The 25,937-nt window shown below is 42.6% G+C and overlaps 3 protein-coding genes and 2 pseudogenes across 10 annotated transcripts; 4 read left to right on the top strand and 1 right to left on the bottom strand.

The window, feature by feature from the left end:
* Positions 1–308: 308 nt before the first annotated feature.
* Positions 309–2,383, top strand: LOC115664205 (alpha-1,3-arabinosyltransferase XAT3-like; annotated as a pseudogene).
* Positions 2,384–2,922: 539 nt separating this feature from the next.
* On the top strand, positions 2,923–4,499 carry LOC115664199 (alpha-1,3-arabinosyltransferase XAT3-like; annotated as a pseudogene).
* Positions 4,500–5,549: 1,050 nt separating this feature from the next.
* Positions 5,550–7,432, top strand: LOC115665103 (alpha-1,3-arabinosyltransferase XAT3-like). The gene is made up of 3 exons (XM_030586999.2): positions 5,550–5,771; positions 5,886–5,993; positions 6,210–7,432. The coding sequence occupies exons 1-3, from the start codon at positions 5,585–5,587 to the stop codon at positions 7,364–7,366; spliced, it is 1,452 nt and encodes a 483-aa protein (XP_030442859.2). The 5' UTR covers positions 5,550–5,584; the 3' UTR covers positions 7,367–7,432.
* A 2,822-nt stretch (positions 7,433–10,254) lies between these two features.
* Positions 10,255–13,325, top strand: LOC115665083 (alpha-1,3-arabinosyltransferase XAT3-like). 3 transcript variants are annotated; one of them, XR_008815779.1, is made up of 4 exons: positions 10,255–10,546; positions 10,660–10,767; positions 10,942–12,174; positions 12,800–13,325. XR_008815779.1 is itself a non-coding variant. In XM_056307960.1 (3 exons), the coding sequence occupies exons 1-3, from the start codon at positions 10,432–10,434 to the stop codon at positions 12,096–12,098; spliced, it is 1,380 nt and encodes a 459-aa protein (XP_056163935.1). In that variant the 5' UTR covers positions 10,255–10,431; the 3' UTR covers positions 12,099–12,274. The 3 variants fall into 3 exon arrangements, 1 of the variants encoding a protein (XP_056163935.1); XR_008815780.1 differs by having other exon boundaries at positions 10,942–12,198; XM_056307960.1 differs by lacking the exon at positions 12,800–13,325 and having other exon boundaries at positions 10,942–12,274.
* On the bottom strand, positions 13,207–24,000 carry LOC115665069 (1,4-alpha-glucan-branching enzyme 3, chloroplastic/amyloplastic). Of its 6 annotated transcripts, XR_008815777.1 has the most exons (22): positions 23,646–24,000; positions 23,125–23,196; positions 22,578–22,642; positions 21,659–22,336; positions 20,611–20,783; positions 20,445–20,534; positions 20,163–20,238; positions 19,431–19,538; positions 18,644–18,734; positions 18,343–18,444; positions 18,101–18,203; positions 17,686–17,823; positions 17,491–17,562; positions 17,267–17,371; positions 16,457–16,534; positions 16,278–16,385; positions 15,833–15,913; positions 15,008–15,112; positions 14,726–14,811; positions 14,586–14,640; positions 13,647–13,893; positions 13,207–13,443 (listed from the first exon to the last, which is right to left on the bottom strand). XR_008815777.1 is itself a non-coding variant. In XM_030586954.2 (21 exons), exons 1-21 carry the CDS (start codon positions 23,933–23,935, stop codon positions 13,861–13,863), a joined length of 2,709 nt encoding a protein of 902 aa, XP_030442814.1. In that variant the 5' UTR covers positions 23,936–24,000; the 3' UTR covers positions 13,207–13,860. The 6 variants fall into 6 exon arrangements, 4 of the variants coding, with proteins under 4 accessions (XP_030442814.1, XP_056163933.1, XP_056163934.1 ...); XR_008815778.1 differs by having other exon boundaries at positions 13,207–13,893; positions 15,004–15,112; XM_030586954.2 differs by having other exon boundaries at positions 13,207–13,893.
* Positions 24,001–25,937: the final 1,937 nt, after the last annotated feature.

Below are 25,937 nucleotides of genomic sequence, written 5' to 3'. Positions count from 1 at the left end.
GAATACTATATTTCTATTAGACATGACTTTCATAATTTGAATTTCAACATTTGAAGGGACAAATGAAGTATCAAATTGGAGGCGGGGAACGAAAGGCGGAAAGATTGATGGCATAGATTCGAAGAACCTTCCAAGAAGACTACAAAAACTTTACGCCACTTTGACCTGAACTCTGAAATGTGTCTCCCCCTTAAACCGGTAAGGATCTCAGATGGCAGATTGAGGGGCTGACCTTTCTCATACCATCCAATGAATCTTGAATCACATGCTCAATCAAGCCTTACACAAGAAGGTATGATGAAGCCACCATGAAACTTGTCGTGCCAATGCAGAAATTTCGTGGACAATTTAGTGACTTACCGACTGCAATGTTCGAGCAGTCATCATCAGATCAGGTGAATTCATGGGAGGTGCGTTCCCTCAGCTCAATGAAATCACCATGCCCCTTTTCCTTATAAGTAGAAGCTATCATTTATAGCACTGAGGACAACCGAGATAATCTCGCGCTCCTTTTCGATTGGTTCATTAATCACAAACACAAACTTCCGTTTGTAATCAAATTTCATCTTTGACAATACAGTTAAGCAGAAGGTAATAAACATACGCCATCAAATGGAGGAGCCAAGAAGAAGACGATGGATGTGCCTGATCTTTGCTTGCCCCCTCACCCGTTTCGAACTGCGGCCTCCTGTCTGAGAGTTTTAGACAAACCACGCATGTTCTTCAGCAAGACACCAAACGTAGTAAGTGCTTTATATTCTGAAAGATCTACCCCGATACCACTCCGACTCATATTGATTCCATGTATTATGAGAGCCGAAACCTTTCACTACTCCAGGCTGCCCACGTCAGAAATAGTTTGATCTGTTTCCTTAAATGAGACCAGCAAACATTTCCAAGGTGAATAGACTAAAATTCTGCCAAATACCTCAGATTGGAATTAATTTCTCCGACAGTATAATGCTCCAGCAACTAGCATTGCTTTATGCAACTCAAAACGCCAAGAAATGTTGGAGTTGACATGCCAAGCGGTGCTTATCTCGTTCGCTTCCTTTGTTACAAATTTAGATATGCGCAATAGCACTTCTTTGTCCTTTCCAAACCTCCAAATGAACTCCCCTTGAGAAAGTTAAATCACATTCACATCATCAAGGTCCGTTTCGATTCGAACACCTGCAGGAGGTCACACTTCGAGCTTCTAAATTTCTTTGTTTGCTTCTAACGAAGTCAAAATAATGGACTAAACAAACAGTACCAGAAGACAGAATCTGACTTCTCTTTTTCCCCCTCTTCTAAAATTGAAGTTCCTACGTGTATGCAGGAGAAGAAAGAAACCAGCTTGAGACTAAAGGGTTCACATGCCACTTTGACCTACACGCCGAGATGTGTCTCTCAACTAAACCCCTTAGGATCTCCAGTTTGGGCTTGAACATTCACTTACTGTCCAATGAAATCCCGGGCTTACTTTCACCATGTCCTACAAAAGAAGACGAATTTGCCATGAAACAGGTCACTCCAGTGCAGATAATTCACGGAAAACCATTGATCCACCGACCTGCAATATCACCCATGATGTCCCGACTGTGTTCTCATCGGGATTCATAGGAAACATATTCCACAAGTTCAGTGAAATCATCATTTCCTTGTTCCTCACCGTGCTGACACTTCCGGTCGCAGCTCGAATTCGTGGTCACCAATTACAACTGATGGTAGATCACCAAATAAGGAGGATTTTGGACTGCATGTTCGACTACGAGGCTCTCAATTTAGCTGATGGAAGTGTTCACTGCTTTCCTGGAGCAGTTTTAGGACTTAGGAACCACAGCAGTCTAGCGATAAATTCCAGCGATGTCCCCAAAGGACACACTATGCGCGAACTCAGGCAGTTTCCGAGAGAAACCTACTGCCTGAAAACAAAAAGTCTGCAGGGGATAGAAATCAGTGAAATCGGATCCTGATACTTGTCACTCAACGTACGTAAAGGAAAATCTTGTACAGAGATGCCATTACGGAACTGGTGCGCGAGTTAGTATTCAAAGTAGTCAGGACATTGCCCAATACAATGTCGGACCTTGACAATATCACCAAGACAGTGAGTTCATGCAGCGTCATGATAGGAGTCCACGTGGCGGGGCTCACGAAAGAGATCGTTTTGTTGGATGGTGCGGTGGTCGTGCAGGTGGTGCTGCTGGGACAGGACTGGGCATCAGTCACCTATTATGGAGTCCCCACGACCGCCATGATATTCAATAAGCGAATGCGTTTATATGGTCATTCACGAGAAATTACTGATGCAGAGTTGTTTATGGTTTCTCAGTTTGTCGAAAGTCAAAGTTTTAACTTAAAATTGAGGTTGTACGGAAATTTATGGTACTTTATCTAAGTGAATGCAAACTTGATTGAACTCAAGTAGATTATCAAACTGAGCTTGTCATGTTCTGTCGGTCCCTACACTGTAAGAGTTGATGTTTTGCAAGGTCGGATCTTATGGACGGAGTCATTTAGACAAAAAAGCTCAAGAAGAAAATCACGGCTATTTAAGCCTCTTCCATGCAGTAGATCCAGTGATGCACATAAATGTAGAAAGAGAAATATCAGCTAATGAACACATTAAATCAAAGCAAAAATAACCTTACACATTCAATGACGAGATGGTCATAGTATTCAACTAAATCTTGCACCAAGGAAAGAACTAAAGATTCACGAATACGCTCCTCCGGAGACATGCTGATGTTATGAGTTATTGTAGTCTAGCTAACAGAATTCATGACTCAATTAGAGCTGACAGCCGAGATGAAATGGAATACATAACAGAATTCTTAAGAAGAATAGGACACCTTAACCACAATCAAATGCTCATTTTAACAAAAATTGTAGCTATCAAACTCTTATATTTGGCCATGTCCTTCAAATTGAAAGACAATGGGGAAAGAGTCGAAGCAGTTGATGGTCGGCGCACCTTTCACCATTTGTTTGTTAACTGTGGTTTCACTATGTATCGTCCTTTCAGCATTGAAAGATGCACTGGTTTCATGTATTTATGTTCCTAGTTTTGATGCCATGCATATGACTCTCCCCGCCCAATATGTCACGCAATAGTCATTACTGTAGATGTGATTCGGTTAACCTGAATTGCAATTTCAGGTGGTAATGAGCTACCGAATTGGAAGGGCGATTCCAATGCCAGCAAGGTAGACAAAGGCGATGAAGAGAGAGTGACTCTGCTGGATCTACTAAGAAGACTAGTAAAAGGTCACATTTTGAGCTTCTACATTACTTTGTTTTGCTTCTAACGTAGTCAAATTAATGGACTAAACAAACGGTATCAGAAGAAGACAGAAATCTAACTTCTGTTTTTTACTCCTCTTCTGAAATCGAAGTTCCTATGTGTATGCAGGCGAAGAGAGAAACCAGCTTGAGATTACAGGGTTCACATGCCACTTTGACCGACCACCGAGATGTGTCTCTCAACTAAACCCGTTATCTCCGGTTCCAGCTTGACCATTCACATACAGTCCAATGAATCTCACTTACCGGGCTCGGGTCGACCATATCCTAGAAGAGAAGCCGAATTTGCCGTGATAAGGTCACTCCAGTGCAGATACTTCACGGGAAAATCGATGATTCACCAACCTACAATATCACCGACGATGTCCCAACCGCGATCTTCTTATAGGGATTCATAGGAAACGCATTCCACGAGTTCAGTGAAATCACCATCCCCTTGTTCCTCACGTGCCATCTTTTCTAGTCGCAACTCAAATTCGTCATCAGTGATTCCAACCAATGGAGGATCAACAAATACAGGAGAATTTCAAATTACTTGTCTGGCCACGAGGCTCTTGATTTAGCCGATGGAAGCGTTCACTGCTTTCCAGGAGCAGTAGTGGGACTTCGGTACCACAGCGATCTAGCAATAAATTCCAGCGATGTCCCCGAAGGATACACCGTGCGAATTCAGGCAGTTTCTCAGAGAAACCTACGGCCTGCAAAGAAAAAGTCTGCAGGAGATGGAAAAGGGGTGAACCCCGGTCCTGATACTAGTTGTGCAACTCATGACAAGGAAAATTTTGAATAAAGATGCCGTTGCGGAACTGGCACGGAAGTTGGGATTCAAAGTAGTCAGGACATTGCCCCATACAATGTCGGACCTTGACTGGTTCACCAAGACCGTCAGTTCATGCAGCGTCACGGTAGGAGTTCATGGGGCGGGGCTCACGAACGAGATCTTCTTGCCTCTGGGACAGGACTGGGCATCGGCCACCTATTATTGAGTCCCCTCGACCGCCATAGATATCCAATATCTGGAGTACAAGATAGAGCCAGAGGAGAGCTCACTGTAGGAAATACACAGTCTCAATCACCCGGTGATCGCCGATCCCGGGTCGATCTACAGAATGGGAGGATACAAGGCGGTCGGGGCGGTGTATGTGGATGGTCGGGATGTGTAGATCAACTTGGCTAGATTCAACGAGACACTTGTGAAAGCCCACTTGTGAAAGCAATGAGACTCATTGGACACTCCATAACTTCAGGTATGAATTAATTGCCATTGCTGAACAGAAGGGCAACATAGTCGGATTTCTGTGGTTTTTTCTTGGGATAAACCTGGGATTTGTGACTGAATCAATGTAAATAAGATTACTACGTTTTGCAGATGTTCTATATGATATGGATCGAATAACACAAGTTCATGTGCGAAACAAACCAGCTTGGCACGTTACGCTAGAGACCGCAACATAAAAATAATCCATTATCTTGAAACAATATCATCTAAGATAATGTTTCAAAAAGGCACATTGTGAAGCTAGGACTATGTATGTTGATGAGTAAAATGAGAAGATCGACTTATTTTTCCACACTTTTCATTCTTTTTTTTTTTTTGTCAAAATTACCACAAGCTTTTTCTTTTTGGCCCAAAGTCAATATCTACGTGGATCTGGTCTCCGTTGTTCTTTTTTATTTTTGGTAATTTATTTTTGATCACGTTCTCCGAGGTTTGATCTATCTTGACAAAGTCATTTTTTAATTGCCATATCTATAAACAAACAGAGCCAATGTCACCCTTTGTTGCCATCTAGATCTCGTTGTAAGAGTAAATGTTTGTAGCACAATTTCACTTTACAAACATCGGATTCAAAATTGTTCCAGGTCTTATATGATGTGGTTAAGACGAAAAAGATACATTTCACGACACGCGGAACGCAACACGAAACATCTCGAGCAAATTTGAATGCAACGCGATGTAGTATGTTCAACTCGTAGATTGATATAAATTAACAAAATTTTCTTTGTAAATTAATGATTTGACTGGTTGTATTAAAGGTCTTGACGATTTGGTGCTAATGCCTGTCTACTCAAGCCACGAATCGTGCACAAGAAAGCAAACAAAAGCTTGCTCGGCACCGTTAATTAAGATTATTAAATTAATCTCCTCTTTCCTGCTCGTGAGACTTGCTCGATGAATAAAGTAAGATACTCCAGCTAAGTTTCTCTATCATCCCCAGGAAGTCTTACAAAACTGCCTTGTTGCAGAGGAAGACGTGCAAGAATCTTTAGGAAAAGATGAGACCCCTTGACCCCAATGAACTGCTCATTTCAGGGTCTCATCTGTAAAAATCCGCAGACTCGGCTATGTGTTTTGGTTCGACAGATTATGGGGAAGGAGTCGAAGCGCCTGGTGCTCGGAGCAGCATCAATGGCTTGTTTGCTCATTGTGGTTTCTCTCTGTATTGCCCTTCTCGCATTGAAGGACTCGCCATTTCTTTCATGTAATCTCGGTTTCTCCAGTTCGGCTTCACTTGTGCTTCTCTTTTCGCTGTCGGCTATCATGTTGTGCAATTGATCATCGAAAGATGACTCCTAACCAGGATTATGAATTTCAGGGAGGAGTGAGATTCCAAATTGGAGAGGCAATGATGATGCCAGAGAGGTAGATGAAGTCACTGAAGAGAGAGACGCTGTCAAGGATCTTCTCAGAAGACTAGTAATAGGTACATTTTCAGCTTCTGCATTGCTTTGCTTATCCCAAATGAAGTCAACATGTTAAGATAAGTATGCCTCAATATTTCTACAAGAATCATGTGTACTCCAATTTAACGGAATTAAACAACAGTTTCCGAATCAAAAGACTCCAACTTTGACCTCTGCCCGCTTGTCTGTTCGTACTCGTTTCGCTTCCCGTAAATTGAGCTCACATCTGTGTGCAGGAGAAGAGAGAAACCAGCTTGAGGTTGGAGGGTTCACATGCCACTTCGACCTCCACACCGAAATGTGTCTCTCAGCTAATCCCGTTAGGATCTCCAATGGTGGGTTGACTGTTCATGTACTGACCAATGGATCTCAGTTCGAGCGCTCGGTTCGACCCTACGCGAGGAGAGATGACGAAAGAATGATGAAACCAGTCACTCCGGTGCAGATACTTCAAGGGGACGCGACTAATTTACCGCCCTGCAATTTCAGGCACAGCATCCCAGCGGTGATCTTCTCGACAGCTGTTACAGGAAACACCTTCCACGAGTTCAGCGAAATCATCATTCCCTTGTTCCTCACATGCCGGCACTTCCGATCGCAGCTGAAGTTTGTCACCACCGATCGCAATTCCTCGTGGAATCAGAAATACTCACGGATTTTGAACCGCTTGTCTGATTTCGAGGTTCTCAATTTAGACGATGGGAATGTTCACTGCTTTCCAGGGGCAGTCGTGGGACTTAGGTACCACGACAATTTAGCCCTGAACACCAGCGACGTCCCTGCAGGATACTCCATGCGCGAATTCAGGCAATTTCTCAGAGAATCGTACAATGTGAAGATAAAGAATGTGAACGAGATCAAAAAGCTACAGAAGCCGGTCATGATCCTCATTTCCAGGAACCACACGAGAAAATTCCTGAACGAGGATGGCGTCGTGGAACTGGCACAAGAGTTGGGCTTTCAAGTAGTAAGGGCAGGGCTAGATACGATGTCGAATCTAGAGCTGTTGGCAAAGATGGTTGGTTCATGCAACATTTTGGCCGGAGTCCATGGTGCGGGTCTTACTAACGAGATCTTTTTGCCAGACGGCGCAGTGGTATTTCAGGTGGTGCCGCTAGGACTACACTGGGCTTCGACCAACTACTTCGATATTCCAGCAACCGCAATGAATCTGCATTATCTGGAATATAAGATAGAGCCCAAAGAGAGCTCTCTGTCCGAAGTGTACGGGCCGGATGATCCGGTGATTGTCGACCCTGCATCCATATTTGCAAAGGGGTACTTGGCAGCGCAGGCTGTGTATGTAGATGGCCAGAATGTGAAGATCAACTTGGATAGATTTAAGGACACACTGGAGGAAGCAATGAGACTTGTTAGACATTTCATGGCTTAGGGCTGAGGTCATTGTCAATAAATAACAGAAGGCAGCACGGTTGGCTTTCCGTCAATCTGTTTTTGGATATACACCTCAACTTTTTTGTTGAAGCAAAATTCTATTGTTTTTTTTTTTGGTAAGAAAATTCTATTGTTTTGTGTGCTACTAAACTTAACAATTTTCCATATTTGTAAACTGCAAACAAGAAATCTACTTAAATTAGGAGACCCAAGTTTCCTTTTTCGGGCTCAAATTCGAGACAAATTTTCAATGGAATCAATGTAAAAAATATTAGTACGTTTTGCGGATTTTATATATAGTATCGAACAACACTAGTTCCTGTGCAAAACAAAACCAGCTCTGCACGTTACGCTAGACAACGCATACCGCATATTCTTGAAACACGAGAATGTAGACAATCTTTGAAAAGGGAACATGGTGAAGCTATCTGTGGAGATTAACTTAGCCGAATGGAAGAAGACGCTTGTAGAATGATAACAGAAGGCCAACGTTGTTATCTGCGATTTTCTGGATTCACCTCAGCTCCCTCGACAATATGAATGCGCACAATTTGCAGGTTCCACTCGATCTTCTCTTCTTTCATTTTTCTTCTTATTTTTTTTTCCACGCTTCTCATATCGGTTTAATCTATCAGTGTGTCCCGTTTTGTTGTCTTCTAGATGTTGTAAGAGCCAATGTTGGCAGCTTAATTTCACTGTACTAGGATCCGATGCAAGATCACTCCAGATCTTACATGATGGGGCGAAGACGAAAACGTTAGAGAAGAGGTGGCTAATCATCCAGGGTCGTCGACATTCGAGAAATTGATCCGTTTCATAACATGGGACGGAGCACGAAACATCTATAGCAAAATTCGAACGCGACACAACGTGTATCGACGGCATGAATTAAAAAGGCTTTTTCTCGGTAAACTAGTGATTTGACCGGTTATATCAAAAGTGAAAAGAGGTTTTTGAAGCTAATGCATATGACTCGAGCCTCTTCTACGAGATGGAGTAGACACTTGATTGTAGAGTGTGGAGAAAAATCCACACTGATTGACTAAGTAGAACCGACACGCGACACATCATTTCTCAAAAAATAGAGAATTCCGACACGTTCGGACATGTTGTATATTAAATATATATTTATATATACATGATAAATTATCATTTTTTAAATTTGATTCATATAAGTAAATAAATAATAATAATAATAAGCCTAGATTGAATTTACCCTAAAAAAATTATACACATAAATTTTCAAAAAATAATTATGTATAAACAAATATATTAGTTAAGAAACTAAAAGTAAATAATCAAATTTGAAAGAAAGGAAAATACAAGATAAAAAAAGGGAAAAAACCACCAAAAACCCCAAACTTTGCCATCTGTGACACATTTACCCCGAACTTTTTTTTTGTGACACCAAAAACCCCGAACTTTGCTTTTTGTGACACATTTACCCCAATGTATTTAGTCAATGGGCATTTTCGTCTTTTTTGCTTTTTTTTTTTTCTTTTTTTTTCCTTTCCGGCGAGGGGGGCCTCGCCGGATCCGGCGAGGAGGGCCCTCGCCAGCGTCGAGCGAGGGCGGCCCTCGCCGGGGTCGGGCGAGGTTCGCCCTCGCTCGGGCGAGCGAGGGCGGCCCTCGCCCGACGCCGGCGGAGGCGTCGGGCGAGGGTCGACCTCGCCCGAGCCTGGGCGAGGCCCGCCCTCGCTAGCCCGGGCGAGGGCGACCCTCGCCGGCGTCGGGCGAGGTCCGCCCTCGCCTAGGCGAGCGAGGGCGGCCCTCGCCCGATCTGGCGAGGTCGACCCTCGCCGGCGTCGAGCGAGGGCGGCCCTCGCCCGACGGCGAGGGCGACCCTCGCTCGACGCCGCGAGGGTCGCCGACGCCGCGAGGGTCGCCCTCGCCCGATCCGGCGAGGGCCGCCCGACGCCGGCGAGGGTCGACTCGCCCGGATCGGGCGAGGGCCGCCCTCGCTCGCCGCGAGGGCGGACCTCGCCCGACGCCGGAGGTCGCCCTCGCTGGGCGAGCGAGGGCGGCCCTCGCTCGCCCGATGCCGCGAGGGCCGCCTCGCCGGATCTCGGCGAGGGCCGCCTCGCTCGGCGCCGGCGAGGGCCCCCTCACCGGATCCGGCGATGGGCAGCCCTCGCCGACAGCCGCGAGGCCCCTCACGGAAAGGAAAAAAGAGAAAAAAAAAGAAAAAGCAAAAAAGACGAAAATGCCCATGGACTTAATACATTGGGGTAAATGTGTCACAAAAAGCAAAGTTCGGGGTTTTTTGTGTCACAAAAAAAAGTTTGGGGTAAACGTGTCACAGATGGCAAAGTTTGGGGTTTTTGGTGGTTTTTTCTCAAAAAAAAAAAAAAACAGCCCGTTCTTGGAAGCCCAGCCCACTTTCACTTTGTCAAAAAACCCTAACAACAGGTTCCTTCCACCTCTTCCTTCTCCTCCGTCACCGGCGAAGCGCGAGGCGAAGGAGATGACGGCGTGGAGGGCGTCGTCCTCGGTGCCGGAGAAGCGGGGGCGAAGGAGATGACGGCGTGGGAGCCAGAGATCTGGCACCTTCTTTCTCATTCTCTCCCTCGGTGACGAAGGGACACGCGTGTCCCCGGCGTATCCGGCGTGTTAACCGCGTGTCGGATGTCCGACACCCGTTGACCGCGTGTCGGAGCGTGTTTTGCCTCCCCAACGTGTCGGTGCTTCATAGCTGATTGAGCACGCGAAAGCAGACAAAAGCTTTAAATTGCTCCGCACCGTTAATTAAGATCATTAAGACTGTTCAGCTAAGATTGCGGTGAGCAAAGAGTCGCACAAACCATTAAATTTAATCACCACTATTCTCCTCGGGAGACTTGATGAATATCATAAGATACTCCAGCCAACGTTTCTCTATCATCCCCTGGAAGTCTTGCGGAATTAGATTTGCCAATTAGACCGAACTGCCTAGTTGCAGAGGAAGATGTATGCAAGAGCCTCTTAAGAAAGAATGAGACCCCTCAACCCCAATGAATTGCTCGTTTCAGGTTTTTAGTCTATGAAACTTTGCAGACTTGGCCATGTGTTTTAGTGCGACAGATTATGGGGAAGGAGTCGAAGCGCCCGGTGCTCGGAGCAGCATCGACAGGGCTTTTGCTTATCGTGGTTTCGCTCTGTATCGCCCTTCTCGTATTGAAGGACGCGCCGTTTCTATCATGTAGCTTCGGTTCCTAGTTCGACTTCGCTTACGCTTCTCCTTTCGCTGTCGTATGTCATGTTGTCGGGTTGATCATTGAAAGATTAACTCCTAACCCGGAGTACAAATTTCAGGGAGGAATCAGATTCCAAATTGGAGGGGCAATAGTGACGCAGGAGAGGTAGGTGAAGTCACCGAAGAGAGAGACGGTCTCAAGGATCTACTGAGAAGACTAGTAAGAGGTTACCTTTTCAGCTTCTGCATTTCTTTGCTTACTTCAAATGTAGCCAACATGTTAACCTAAGTGTGCCTCAAACGGTAGTTTCAGAAGCAAAAGACTGCACATTCGACCTCTGCTTGCTTGTCTATTTGTCCTTGTTTCGCTTACAGTAAGTTGAGCTCATGCCCTTATGCAGGAGAAGAGAGAAACCAGCTGCAGGTTGGAGGGTTCACATGCCACTTTGACCTACACACCGAAATGTGTCTCTCAGCTAAACCCGTTTGGATCTCCAATGGCGGTTTGACTGTTCACGTACGGTCTGATGGATCTAAGTTCAAGCGTTTGGTTCGACCCTACGCGAGAAGAGAAGATGAAGGGGCGATGAAACTAGTCACTCCGGTCCAGGTACTTCATGGGGACGCGGCTGATTTACCAGCCTGCAATTTCACGCACAGCATCCCAGCAGTGATCTTCTCGACGGGCGTTACAGGAAACGCCTTCCATGAGTTCAGTGAGATCATCATTCCCTTGTTCCTCACCTGCCGGCACTTCCGATCGCAGCTGAAGTTCGTCACCACCGATCGCAATGCCTTGTGGATTCAGAAATACTCAAGGATTTTGAACCGCTTGTCTGATTACGAGGTTCTCAATTTAGCCGATGGGAGTGTTCACTGCTTTCCCGGGGCAGTTGTGGGACTTAGGTACCACGGCAATTTAGCCCTGAACACCAGTGACATCCCCGGAGGACACTCCATGCGCGAATTCAGGCAATTCCTCAGAGAATCTTACAATTTGAAGACCAAGAACGTGCACGAGATCGAAAAGCTACAGAAGCCGGTCCTCATCCTCATTTCCAGGACCAACTCGAGAAAATTTCTGAACGAGGACGCCATCGTGGAACTGGCGCAGGGGTTGGGTTTTCAAGTAGTGACGGCAGGGCCTAGTATGATGTCGAATCTAGAGCTGTTTGCGAAGACGGTCGGTTCGTGCAGTGTTTTCATCGGAGTCCACGGTGCGGGTCTTGCCAACGGGATCTTTTTGCCGGACGGTGCAGTGGTAGTTCAGGTGGTTCTGCTAGGACTGGAGTGGGGTTCGTCCAACTATTTTGAAATTCCGGCTACCGCAATGGATGTGCGATATCTGGAGTATAAGATAGAGCCCCAGGAGAGCTCTCTCGCCGAAGTATATGGGCTCGATCATCCGGTGATTGTCGACCCTTTATCGGTCTTCGCCATGGGGTACACAGCTGTTAGGGCTGTGTATGTTGATGGCCAGAACGTGACGATCAACTTGGATAGATTTACGGGCACACTGGAGGAAGCAAGGAGACTGGTTGGACATTCCACGACTTAGGGCTGAGTTCATCGTCATTACATGACAGAAAAAAAAAAAAAGGAACCATTTTCCGTATTGGTTTATTGCAAACAAGGTTGGTAAATTTCAAATATTGTTGGTAAGTCAAATGTGACCAGTTAACTGTTTGTCCGGTAATTTCTCAATAAGTTGGAATTACTTATTTTAAATTGCCATTGATTGGTTCGAAATCACCCCTCATTCTCATAAATTACCAACTTTCATATGCATTAGTTACCCACTGTTCTAAATTACCAACTTCATTCTCATAAATTACCAATATTTTGTTTATCGACCTTTTTTTTTCTACTTCAAATGCCATTAGTCTAACTAACAAAAGATTTATTTTACAACTGTTAATACTCCTTGTGAATAAAACTTCCCAACAAAACTCTAGTAAATGTCGCCGAAGTCTTCAATTGAATAAGAAGAGAAAACAGGCATTGCTGGAAGTGAAGTGTTTGGCGTGGCTAATTGAATCAACAGTCTGACCCAAAAAAAATAAAAAATAGAATCAACAGGGAACAAGAACCAAATTGTTCTCACTTCGTGAAAGCTCGACCCTTGGTTTTCTCGTCATAGCTACATTTCTAGTCCTTGTCGTGCGAGTCCATTTCTATCATATTTGACGAGTATCTCAAAGATAAATTTTATATTTCCATTATACATGACTCTGATATTTTGAATTTCTACATCTGAAGGGACAAATGAAGTACCAAATTGGAAGCACGTAACGAATGGCAGAAAGATTGATTGCATAGATTTGACAAATCTTCCAAGAAGACTACCCAATTTAACTGATATTCTCTCCCCCCTTACACCTGCAAGGATCTCAAATGGTAGATTGCGTGGCTGACCTTTCACATACCATCCAGCAAATCTTGAATCACATGCTCAATCCAGCCATACACGAAGGAATGATGAAGCCACCATGAAACTTGTCGCTCCAGTGCAGAAATTTTGTGGACAAGTTAGTGAGTTACCGACTCCAGTGTTCGAGCGGTCATCATTAGATCAGGTGGATTCACAGGAGGTGCATCCCACCAGCTCAATCAAATCCCCATGCCCCTGTTACTCACATATAGACGCAATCCCTTACAGCGTTGAGGACAACCTAAAAGAATAATCATGCTCCTTTTGGATGGTTCGATAATTACACTACAAACTTCCTTTTGTATCAAATCTTATCTTTGAAAATACAGTTATGTAAAAGGCAATGGACAAACATCATCAAATGGAGGAGCGAAAAATAAGGCAATGGATGCGCATGATCTTTGCTTGCCACCTCACCCGTTTCAAACTCGGCCTCCTGTCGGAGAGATTTAGACCAACCACATACGTTCCTCTGCAAGACACCAAACGGAGTAAGTGCTTTAGATTCTGAAAGATCTGCCCTGATACCACTCTGACTCATATTGATTCCACGTGTTGTGAGAGCTGAAACTCTCACTACTCCAGGCTGCCCGTGCCATAAATTGTTCGATCCGTATACTTGAATGAGGACAGCAAAAATTTCTAAGGTGAATAGACTGAAATTCCACCGAATACCTCAATTGGAATTAATTTTTCTCTCACAATATAATGCTCCAGCAACTAGCATTGATTTATGCTGGTCAAAAGGGCAAGTAATCTTTTGGAGCTGACATGCCAAGCAGTGTTTATCTCGTTCGCTTCTTGTGTTTCAAAATTAGCTTTGCGAAATAGAATTTCTTTGTCCTTTCCAACCTCCAAATGCACTCTCCTTGAGAAAGTTAAATAACATTCATATCCTCAAGATCCGTTTCAATTTGTACACCTGCAGAAATGTGAGAAGGTTCTCAGTACATATCTTAAATGAAACGGTCAATTTTTCTTTGCTTGATAAAAGAAAATTCTGGTCATTCTGGCCTCCTGTATACCCAAGCGGGTGAGCAGGGTAAAAGTTGGAACAAGTTCATCACTTCCGAATTTTCTCAGTATCAAATGCGACTACCAACCTTGCCAGTAGAAAGTCATTGTATATATCATACGTGCGAAAAAAGAAAACAACATTTTTGGATGAATCCTCAATGCTTGACTTTATTATTTGAAGACTTAGACACAGGAAAATCATACATTCTTATGAGAATGGTTGAGCCATATGCGGTACTGAGAGAGTTTACAATTCCAACGATGAGAAAACATGTAAAACTAGTTTTAGTGGACGTGTAATAGGAAAGAAATTTCATCTACTTAAAATCTATAACCACGAATTGAGCAAGTCAAATGCTGAAAAGTCAGCTTCTCTCAGGAGAGCGACATTTTTTGCCAACCAGTACCAAGCTCATTTTCTAGCATCAACTTATAGTTGTTTATCTGGTTCCAAAGAACGATTGGCCCAAAAGTGTAATGTTGGTTGCGCCAACATCTGAAAACATTCCATATCATTGCCACACACACAAGCAAACATGTGCGCACGCAGGCAGAGAGAGAGAGAGATGCCAATGACAGTCCAGTCCATTCACATACCTGGGCAGTCCTACTTGGTACAGGGACTTCCAAGCAATTCCGCAAGCCATCAGCTCTACAGAGTTAAGGATCATAAGTTGGAGGAGAAGGATGTCGCAGAACTCGATAAGTAGGCAATGCACTGGAAAAGAGAATATTACCGTCGGCTAATGGTTCTCTGGAGATACTGGCTTTCCTCTATAAGCCCCTGACCTCCATAGTCCTTTTCATCTGTATTTAGAATTGCCTGGCCATCATGTGAACACCACTCAAAAAAGATGAGCTAACCCATTCAATACACTCACAAATTCAAAGATTACATTTGTGGGGTCTGCATGCAAGCCTCATATCCTCATGCTAAGCACTTCCAGGCTGTACTGAAACTACATGCTACGAAAGATCCCTATATCTAGATTTGTTCTGGATATGAAACATTCACTTACTTGATACTCTCCAGCCTCTTCCACGCCTACCACATACCTTTCATAGGAAGCAGTTGGATGAAAGTTAAATATGAAGAGAAGAGGACCTCGTATAAAAGATATCACCTGCAAATCACAAACCATGCGTAAACAATAAGCGTATCGCATGGTTTCAGAGTACTTTTAGAAGGGAGATCAATCTTGTTGCTTGCTGCACAAACTGTAATCATAATATCATATGATGCTTATGAGGTTCGGTGATAGCTCCTTGAAGATGGCTTTCAAAAGTGCATGTACTTCAGTCCTAATGGGAGCTTACATTCTCAGTCACATGCCACTAGGAACCCATGAATCTGTTCGCATGCCTGCACACTAGAGTGTGTGTGTGTGTATGTGTGTGTGTGTGAGAGAGAGAGAGAGAGAGAGAGAGAGAGAGAGAGAGAGGACCCTTCATAGTGGACCAATATAGACCTGCTCGTCCATTGACATCAAAGAAGATGAATTACTAGCATATTCAAAATTTATATAGTTTTCTGTATTCATCTGTTGACTTCTGTCAGACCAACCTTTTAGCTAACCCTCAGATCTTACTTGCTCAACCTTGAAGCTCAAGTGGTTATGCATGCTTAAAAATGCAAAGAATTCATATAAACCCCAACCCACCCAAAGAAAAAAAGCTGCTCATACATCCAGAAATCTGGAACTGGTTTCAACAAAGCATGCTGCCAATAGCACAGACACACACAAAGGTACATAAGCCTGTAGATCCACAGACCCATTACTAAGCTCCCATCACAAAGAAACATATATGCTAACATAAAAAATAACAACTAATAATCTTCATACCATGCTGGAGTCATTCACATGATGGATATTTGGAAAACCTCTTGAAAGCACCCTCTCATTCTCGTCCAACTTCATCATGTCCTAGGAAAAAGAATAAAATTGCAAAATTTCGCCCTTAGCATATTGCATGAAGTTTAATTGCAATCGTTTGCACATAAATGATAACCGCATGCAAATGATATTCTTCTATTTCAAGAGCAGAATAAATGCAGTAGCATCAAAGAACCGAAGGGTGCTTACCGAAACACCAAAATTATTTGCAACAGAGAGAGGTAAAAGGTCAAGTGGAACTTGCTCACAACATCAGACTTTTCAACAAAAGGCAGGAACAGTTCATGTATGCAGACGTAGGGCAGAAAGTTAAATCTTCCTATACTAGAGATGAAAAGTTATTGAAATCCTCTTAATCTCTAGTTCATAAGTAATTTATTGTCAGCACCCATACCTTGTCAAAGGAAAATAAATTTTGATACACTCCATTCCCCAACAGATCCCAACGCCGGCTGGCTAGAGAATAGGAGAAGTTGTTGCTTGGCATCGGAAATTCGACTCTCTAACAGCATAAAAGATTTATTATTCATATGATATGAAGTCCTACAAACAGCTCGAGGGAAGCATCCTTACCTCCGGATGACCAAATTCATTACCCATGAAGTTGAGGAAAGCATGGCCACATATTGTGAATGTTATTAGTCGGATCATCTGACTCGAGAAAAGAGGATAGAATTCAGAATTAACTACACCAGTTTTAAAAACCGAAAGAGTGAGTTTAAAGTAATTACTGGTTAGCAACAACAATAAAGAAATTAAAATCTTTCATGGTGATGTCAACAACAATGACAATGATCAGTTGCGTTAGTGATCTCATAGCCAAAATGTAATTGTTTCAACTTTTAAGGCTTAGAAAGTTTTCGATCAGGCATCAGAGATACAGTCCCTAAACCTAGTACCTATCTGGGGCACCATCTTGCACAGTAAACTTCAAAATAAACGAGCCAAATATGAGGGCTAAAGATAATTACAGAAGCACCCACAATACTAACTTGATGCTGCGGCAAAGCACACGAAGTATTAGGAATAGAAACACTCAAGGTCATTAGATAACTTGTTGTGTACAGAAAATCCAGTCGCTAATAGTAGCAGATGTGATGTCTCAAGGAGCTTAGCAGACAAAAATACAACAAAAGATTGAAGGAACCTATCTTAACTTTGTTTATCAAACCAAAATCCTACCCTTTGTGAGGCATTGCAAATAGTATCTCAATATATTTACTACAAAATCATCACAATGTGGAACAAATTTCAATGTAGCACAGATAAAGAAAAGATATTACAACTTCTTTGCAATGGCTACCTTAATGAGATATCAGAGAGAAAAATAACACAGGTGGTAAAAAGCAGAGTGAAAAGATCTTCAAGGAGAACTTCACCTACCTTGTGCAATGAACAGCCTCGAAGCAGTAGATCTTTCGAGCCAGAAGAATGCTGCCTGATTTTACCAAAAAGTATCTCAGCAAATGACTGTCCTCCAGATATGGACTGAAAGGTCACAATGATGGCATTAAACAAGCAAGAAACGAAATAATTAGTGAGGATAATGATGATGATGATCTAGAAATAAAACAGAAGCTTCCATGCAATGAAAAAAAATTAATTACTTGATTGTGGTTTTCCGCATAAATAAGCATCTTATCAGCATAGTGTCGGTTACCAATTAATGTGCTGACAATCTGCAGTGATAATTCAAGTCAGCTTGAATACTGCAAAGGTGTGTTGAAGATTTCTAAGTATAATTAGGAAGAATATCATTCTATTGCTCAGTAATTATAATCTCAATTATCACAGAGGATGACCTTACTCATGTTCCACTCGTGATCTGGAGTATTTTCTAGTAAAGACAGCCACATCTCTGATACAGCTAAATTGACATGATAATCAAATCCCAATCCACCCTGAGAAGTTGGCTCACACAGGCCTGGATAAGATGTTGCCTGTACATAGGGTGTCTAAAGATATTAATTGATGATTGTAAAAATTACTTGATAACAATTCTGTCAGCAAGATGCTTCTAATCACTTGTGACTGCAAGGGCATCATGCTAAATAAACTGTCACGGGAAGAATTTTTTTCCCTTATCTATCACTTAGGACTTATGAGTCACCAAATACTCTGTAATTTCCATTTAAAGGGAAAGAAACCGACTAATTGAGATTCAATTGAAACTCTAATCGTCCACTTGACCGGGAGAACTTTTGACTCGAAACTCACATCTTCAGCAATTGTTACTATATTTGGATGAAGAGCATGGAGTATTTCATTTGCCAAAATGAGATACATCAATGCATCCCTGTCAACATATTGATTGCAGTACCTGCAACAGATGAATTGCCAACTAAGTTCCTAAGAAATCATGAGAGTAAAACAAACAGAAATTCCTTTCACAGGGATCTACACTGCATTCAAGACCAAATGGGTGGATGATGGAAAAACTTTAGCCAAGATGTCCTTACTCTTCAAAGTCTCCAGTAAAAGAGGCAAAACCATTGTGCGTGTACATCATTGATGAGAGAGAATGGAAGTGGAAACCGTCAACATGATACTCAACAACCCACCTGCCAAAACACCATCTATGAGCAATGCAACATTATTAACTTGAGTACATGCCCAAAGAACACCATATAACAGGTCACCAAACATCGAACACCCAAAAAAGCACAGCTGCCCCTTTAGGTAGACAGGGGAGTCTGCAGGTCATAAGTCCATTGATCCCACAGATTAGAACGAAAATTATCAGTTTTATTGTACATTTACCAATTTAGATTAGATAGAAGGAAATGCAGGACATCAGGGTCTCCATATCTAAACATTCGGGTACCCCAGTATTTGTGTTGTCCTCGCTTACCTACACAAGCAAGCAGTTTTTCATATATCAGATATAGCTACTTGATCAGATTGGTAATTAACCATCATCATGTAAGCATCAGATGATTTTCCACATACCAGATGGAATACAGAAGCCATGACACAACAGCATAAAAGCCAATGGAAAAACCTAACTAAAACCCATATGCAGTTACAGCTCCTGAATGCACCAAATCATTAAGTGCCAAGGTTAAGGACAGTTCGGGAAAGTTTGGAAGTGAATATTTACATGTCAGCCATTACACTCAAATACAGCATTGGAAAATAATTTCAGCCAAGCTACAGCATTCAATAGAGAAAGGTGACTGGAATAAGACAAGAATAACAGAATGAAAGTGAAAATAAGTTAAAAAAGTTATCACGTTGAGCAATATGTGTGTGTGTGTGAACCAAGTCTAGAAGATCAATAGCTTGAGCATATCATGCCATTACAAAAACAAGGAGCAATATATTTTCAAGCAGAGGTTCATCATATATGCAGAGGCATCCCTCCGTCATCATTTCTAGTGTGAAAATGGTGGTCCAAAATAATCAAAAAGTGGAACTAAAGCATCATCAATCCCTAACAAATTTAATGGAGAAAACAAGTCACGTAACATGATAAAAGAAAAACAAGGATATATATAAACAAATTCCTATTGCAAATTGGTGACAAAAGCCTCCAACAAGCTTGTACCTGTATGAAAGTAACAGTCGTTTGATCCATCAAATAGTGAGAGACCAACCATCTCATCTGCAGCTGAATAGGAATGGACAATATCTAAAAAGACCAACAATCCAAGACCTGTAATGAGAAATAGAGAATAAGGAAAATTAATTGACAAGCATAACCTCATTTAAGGATATAGGCATGGAACAGAGAGAGGTGGCTTTAGGATGTAAATGGACTGTGATGCCCAACCAAACTGCTCAACAAGAAAATATCTTGAGCACAACATGAATTGCAATACAAGGTCTATTAACTATATACTTCCTTTCTTCACGAGCAGAAACAATTTAGTAATAGACACTTGATACAATGTTCTAAGAATGTCTCATGGAAAACTAGAATAAGAAAGATCTGTGTTCGACTTTTTTTGACAATTACCTAATTCTTTACAAACTGATAAAAGCCTGGGTAATGAATGTACTTTGCTTTTTTTGCTCTCAGGCTTGCCACGTAACTGGAAAGGGTAACATTAATTTCACCAAAGTACTGAGATCAGAGCGTCAGAACAGTAAATGCCAGCTATTTTCTTTTTTGAGTAACATGCATTGGATTCTATAGTGCATTAGAAATTTACAAAATCAAGCCACATGTGTGAAAGTGACTAGCTCGTAGGGTCCAAACGTCACAAAATTTTTTACTAGCCTCTCCTAATTAAGAATTAATTTGTTATAAGTCATTTGTAAGTCTTAGAGAAAATACCATGTGCTTCATCAACCAAGCACTTGAAGTCATCAGGAGTACCAAATCGGCTGCTCACGGCATAAAAATTTGTCACCTGCATTGCCAAATGATGCTTGAAAACATCACATAAATCTCGCACCAAATGCAGCAATTGTACTTAAGTTATGAACCATCAACAGAATTTTTATCCACAAGGGATGTGAAGGGTCATACAAATTCAGCAGAGATACTAAAAAGCTCAGCCCTATCAAAAAGATGACGTTCTATTTTAGAAAGAGAGGGTTATTTTTTGTAACTCACTCTATAACCGACAGTATAATAATCCTTGTGCTCGACTACCCCAATCAATTGTATTGCATTATAACCAGCATCCTTGATATGAGGAAGAACCTACAGTGTAGGCAAGTAATGGTTAGGATGTTACAACATCCCTGATACAGAATAGGAGGTACATTTAGGGTGCAACCTTCTCAGTGAATTCGTTAAAGGAAGATACTTTTGCCTCGGATCCACTAATTCCAACGTGGCATTCGTATATACGCAGAGACACCGGCACCTTTGGGCTAGGGTTTTTCCATTTGTAGGCACATTCGGGTGGTGGTTCCCAGTGAACAGCGAAAGCTTGCTTTCCTTCTGCATCTGTCATTGACTATTTAACATCATACAGAATCTATGTGATGCCATATCAATGTATCTATAAAGTGCAAACAAGAGTTTCTTAGAATAATTTGCATACCCACGCAAATAGAATTAAACAAGAAATGATCAGAAGTACACCATTGTAATGAACCAGGCAAATATGCGCCGAAAACAGTACTGGCTTAGGCATGTATAATGGGTTGGAAATAGAGGGGAGCTTCTATACTTGCAATAAACTATTCATTCCTCTGGCATACTTCTAGTTAATTGGACTTTTAAACATCCGGTTCCCACTAAAAATCAGTACAAGAGCTTATAGTAGTTCATTTGATTTGACAGGCAACCTCTCGAACAGATTGTTTTGACATTTTACTACTATAACCACTAAAGAGGATTCTCTTAAAGCAGCGGACACCTATTAGAATTGTAGATTAATCACATGTAAAACAATGGTGGATATTAACTATATGTATATAAGAAAAACTAGAGTGGCTCCAATTGAAGATAAGATTAGGAGAAACTTATTAAGGTGGTTCGGATATGTTAAACGACAGATTGCTTCAGTCAGAATATGTGACTTACGGTGTAAAATGCAGGGTAAAAGGGGTAGGAGAAGGCCTAAAAAGATAAAGTTGGATACTTTGAATAAAAATCTGACATTCAATATAACAAAGATTTAGTCCAGGATAGAGAACGATGTGTCAAAAGATCCATTTAGACGACTCCACTTAGTGAGAAAAGACTTGGTGGTGGTGGTTGTTGAAACAAAATATTTGACATTCTAGTTCATGCCAAAATAACAACACACAAAAACTATTGTTTGGAAGGAAGATGAAACGAGTTGATTAATGCTGATAGTTGAAAAGCAAGTATACCTGGCTGTACATAAGTAGCCCAAGCAGGAACCCGTTCCAACGGCCCGCTGGGAGTATTAAAGTAAACCCTATATTTGCTTCCGTGAGGAATACCAGGAGTATACTTTTTTAGCCATGCTTTCCTCCCTTTACGCGTCTCCAACCAATATGCTATCGGCGGCTTCTTAGCTTTAAAATTTTCGTAGGAAACAGGATCACCCGCTATGTTATAAATGTCATAAGTTTTACCATTGTCAATAACGTCAAATGGAGGTCGGCTGCCAGGCGGATCGTCCTTATGCTCCTCTTTGAAAGCTCTATATCTCGTCTCAGCATCCGGTATTTGTCCCAATTCCTGTATTGATTGAGGCCCATTTGGCCCAAATAACTGCTCATATAACTTTGCTGGTAATTCAAATCGATTTTTCACAAAACGATCCTCTCCAGGTTCCCAGTATTCATCATTTGCTTTCTTGAAGATCTCTTCTATGGTAAGACCACTGTCACCTTTGTCATAGTCATCTACATAGTTATACTGCTGAAAGTAAAGCTCATCAGGCTCTTCTCCTTCCCTTAGCTTATCTTCAAGAATGATAAACCAATAACCATAGTCGTCATGGCCAAAGTGACCCTCTCTAGCACAATTTTCAGTAGGTGACCAGCCATTGAAGTCACCAACAAGGGCACAATAGCGAGCACCTAGAGTTAACACGCCACAAGTGAAAGGCGACACGAAGATAAGATAATTCCTAGAGCAAGAGGCGGTAAAAAGAGATGGAAAAGTCTATGCCCAAAAAAGTTGGCAAAATGTCTGAGGGACTTGTAAAACTTTGAATAGGCAAATCGAGTTACAGAGCAGGTTGCCAAGTTTCTCAATATAACAAAGTCCAGTTCATCAAATAGATTGAGACTATAATCAGACTTGAGTGTTATGTCAAACCTGGAGCCCATTCCATATAATCTACCCGATGTTCCACATGACGATGCATACCCAATATCTCAAATCTGAAGGGAAAAAAAATTATTAAGATATAGAAAAATGAAATCTCACTCAAATTCAGCCACCAAATAAATAAATCAGCCAATCAAGAAGAGAAAAACATTAAGCTGCCATATGAGAGTGAAAATACATAGGAAACGTTGTATTTTTCCAAATGTATACTCCAACAAACATGAGAGTTGTTTTCCTTTGCTAAAAAACGAAAACGGAAAACCTCAATCAAATAAATGCACACTATTGCACCTATGTGGTTTGGTGAAACTGCATAATTTCATTGAAAGCCTCAAGAGAAAGGGTCTCATGTCTCTAGTCGAACTGATGTGGTGCTAGAGACCATAAGGATAGGTGAAAGAACGTGATAACGGAAGAAGATTGACAACAGATGCGATAACTAGTCGAAAAGATCTTTTCTTTATACATCAGAGGTACAGTTCAGTAAAAGAAGCGAGAAAGTAAGCGAACTTAAATATCACGAGGTAACACTAACCCAGAGGCCATTTCCTTAAGATTGAGGTGACGATTGAATATCTCATCTTTGAGGTCCTTCAGCGCTTTATGCCTGAAAAAATATGGCGACAACAGACAAAATGAAGAACAATTTCCAGATGCACCGAGGAAAGGGCCGGCAATATATCCTCCGGAGAATCTATTCTCCACCTTCATTTCCACACTAACTAGCATAGCCACAAAAAAAACGACGCACTAACTGCCTCAGTTAAAAGGCCGCAAAACCCCGAGCTAGTATCTCACGCAACAGTAAGATCGAATGTCATTGGCGACGTAATGTCCCAGGCCAAATTCATATGTGTTGGACTCACGGTATAGCTTCGATCCGTAACTAACTCGCCTTCGAGTTCTGAAGCTCCGCAAAAACATGATCGGTAGCCTAGCGACACCGCATTGCAGGACACATTTACATAGATACTACTTCCTCGGTAACGCAACGGACGGAATCGATCACGCTCCTGCCCCTAACTCGAACTCGCTTCGGATTCCAAACACACTCACCTCTCTCGGAGGAACTGAGCGAAGCCCTTGTGGGAGACGCCTAACTTGGTGAGGAATCCCGCCGGATCGATCCCTCGCTCCGCGTCGCTCCCGCCTCGCCTCTTCTTCGGCCGCTGCTGCGGTTGCTTCGAGGCCGAGGAGGAGGACGACGACGACGACGCTCGGAGCTCGAGCTTGGTGCGGTTGCCGAATGTGATGGGCTGGTGAGACGCGAGCGGAGATTGGGAGTGAAGGGAGGCGAGATTTGGGGAGAGGTGGAGGAATTTGAATTGGAGGGAGAGCGAAGACATGCTTTTCCGTTGGGGCGAACGAAGAAATGGAAGTCCTCCGGCGCCGGAGGGTTTTAGATAAGAGGAAGGTCGCTGCTTGGGGGTTTATGAGATGGAGTTGAATCGGGCGGGCACGTCCCCGCGCCCCGATTCACAAATGGGCCGGGCCGGGTCGAGGATGAGCTGGTCGGGCCCTTCCAACCCAGCGCGGGTTTGGTTTTTACTTTTAAGAAAAGCCGCACAAAAAAAACAACTTTTTTTTTTTAATTTCCTACCAAAATCCTATGTATTGCTCGATTTCAAAATTAAGAATGTGATTCTATGTGTCGACATTCATAGGTTGTGAAAGTTTTAGGAGTTTCGACTAAACAGAAGATCGACGGCCCAATTCCCTAAAAAACTCCCAACTTTAGCCTTTGTCCCAATTATATCTCAAACTTTTTTTTGTCTCATGAAAACCCCAAACTTTTACTTTTGTCCCAAATCTACCAAGTTAACTTTTCGTCCAATTTTTTAATATTATTTTTTAAAATTTTTTTATTTTTTCTTTTCTTTTCTTTTTCCTTTCCTTTTCTTTTTTTTTTTGTTTCACCTTCTGGCCGGTCGCCGGTCCGGCGACCGGCGAGGCTCGGCCCCTCCGGTCGCTGGCGAGGCTCGGCCACGCCGGCGTTGGGTGAGGCCGACCTCGCCAATAGCCGGCGGGGCCGAGCCTCGCCCGGCCATAGCGAGGCTCGGCCCCGCCGGGCTATTGGCGAGGCCTGCCGCCAAGCCGGCGTGGGCCGAGTTCTCGCTAGATCCTGGCGAGGCTCGGCCCCGCCAAGCAAGTGGCGAGGTCGGCCTCGCCCGAAGAACGGCGAGGTCGGCCGAGGCTAAACCTCGTCGCACTTGGGCGAGGCCGACCTCGCTCGTGCGGCGGGGCGAGCCTCGCCGATCCGGGCGAGAACTCGCCCACGCCGGCCGCCGGGCGAGGCTCGCCCGCGGCCATTGGCGAGGTCGGCCTCGCCCAGAACTGGCGAGGTTGGCCTCGCCCAGCAACGGCGAGGCCGAGCCTCGCCAGCGGCCGACGGGGCCGAGCCTCGCTGACCCCCGCCTCTGGCCGGTCGCCGGATCGGCGACCGCCCAGAAGGCGAAACAAAAAAAAGAAGAAAAGGAAAGGAAAAAGAAAAGAAAAGAAAAAATAATATTAAAAAATTGGACGAAAAGTTAACTGGGTAGATTTGGGACAAAAGTAAAAGTTTGGGGTTTTTTATGAGATAAAAAAAAGTTTGGAATATAATTGGGACAAAAGTTAAAATTGGGGTTTTTTAAGGAATTGGGCCGAAGATCGACATGCTTTTTAAGTGAATATATAATAATAGATGTCGATTCGGACATGCTCAAATATTTTTCTTAAGCCCGTCGGTTGATACCGTCCTTTGTATTTATTACAAGTTGAAGGTACTCAGCAATCATTAGATCTTGATAAAGGTGGATCCCCGCAAGGCCGATGTCTCTGCTTTCTCCTCCTTTTCTCTGTCCATAATTATATTTCCACAAATAAATAATCATTTTGATAGAAATAATGTGTAGATTAAATTACCGCAGGTTGGTGATGTAATAGTATCATTATGTAAGATAATTTAATTATTTTAGGTAGCCCACCAATTAATGATTTATCTCAATTCTGACTTTACGAGTTTATAATATGATTCAAATCATAAAATATTCCAATCAGTGCAAATCGAGTATATAAAATATATTGCCCCAATCCATACAATAAAAATTTGTTATTAGATACATCGCAATTGAATGGCCTTAAATAAGTGAACCATGCTCAATTCTTAATAAACATACAAACTGAGAATTTCAAACATGCTAGCATTATTCAAAATTAAAATATAAAATTCAAGTAAAACTGTGAGAAGAAGGAAACTTTATTGGCAATGTTTCGAAATAAATCCATGGAAAATTCCCTTTTTCCGGTAAATAGAAATTCGCACTTTCTCTTCACCATGGTCAAACCGTGGGTGAAGTCAAACTCAAC

The sequence above is a fragment of the Syzygium oleosum genome, unplaced genomic scaffold (assembly GCF_021117445.2).
Source record: "Syzygium oleosum isolate NSW1041296 unplaced genomic scaffold, Sole_v2.1 Sole_v2.64, whole genome shotgun sequence".
NCBI lineage: Eukaryota > Viridiplantae > Streptophyta > Magnoliopsida > Myrtales > Myrtaceae > Syzygium > Syzygium oleosum.
This window is presented reverse-complemented; position numbering and strand designations above follow the sequence as displayed.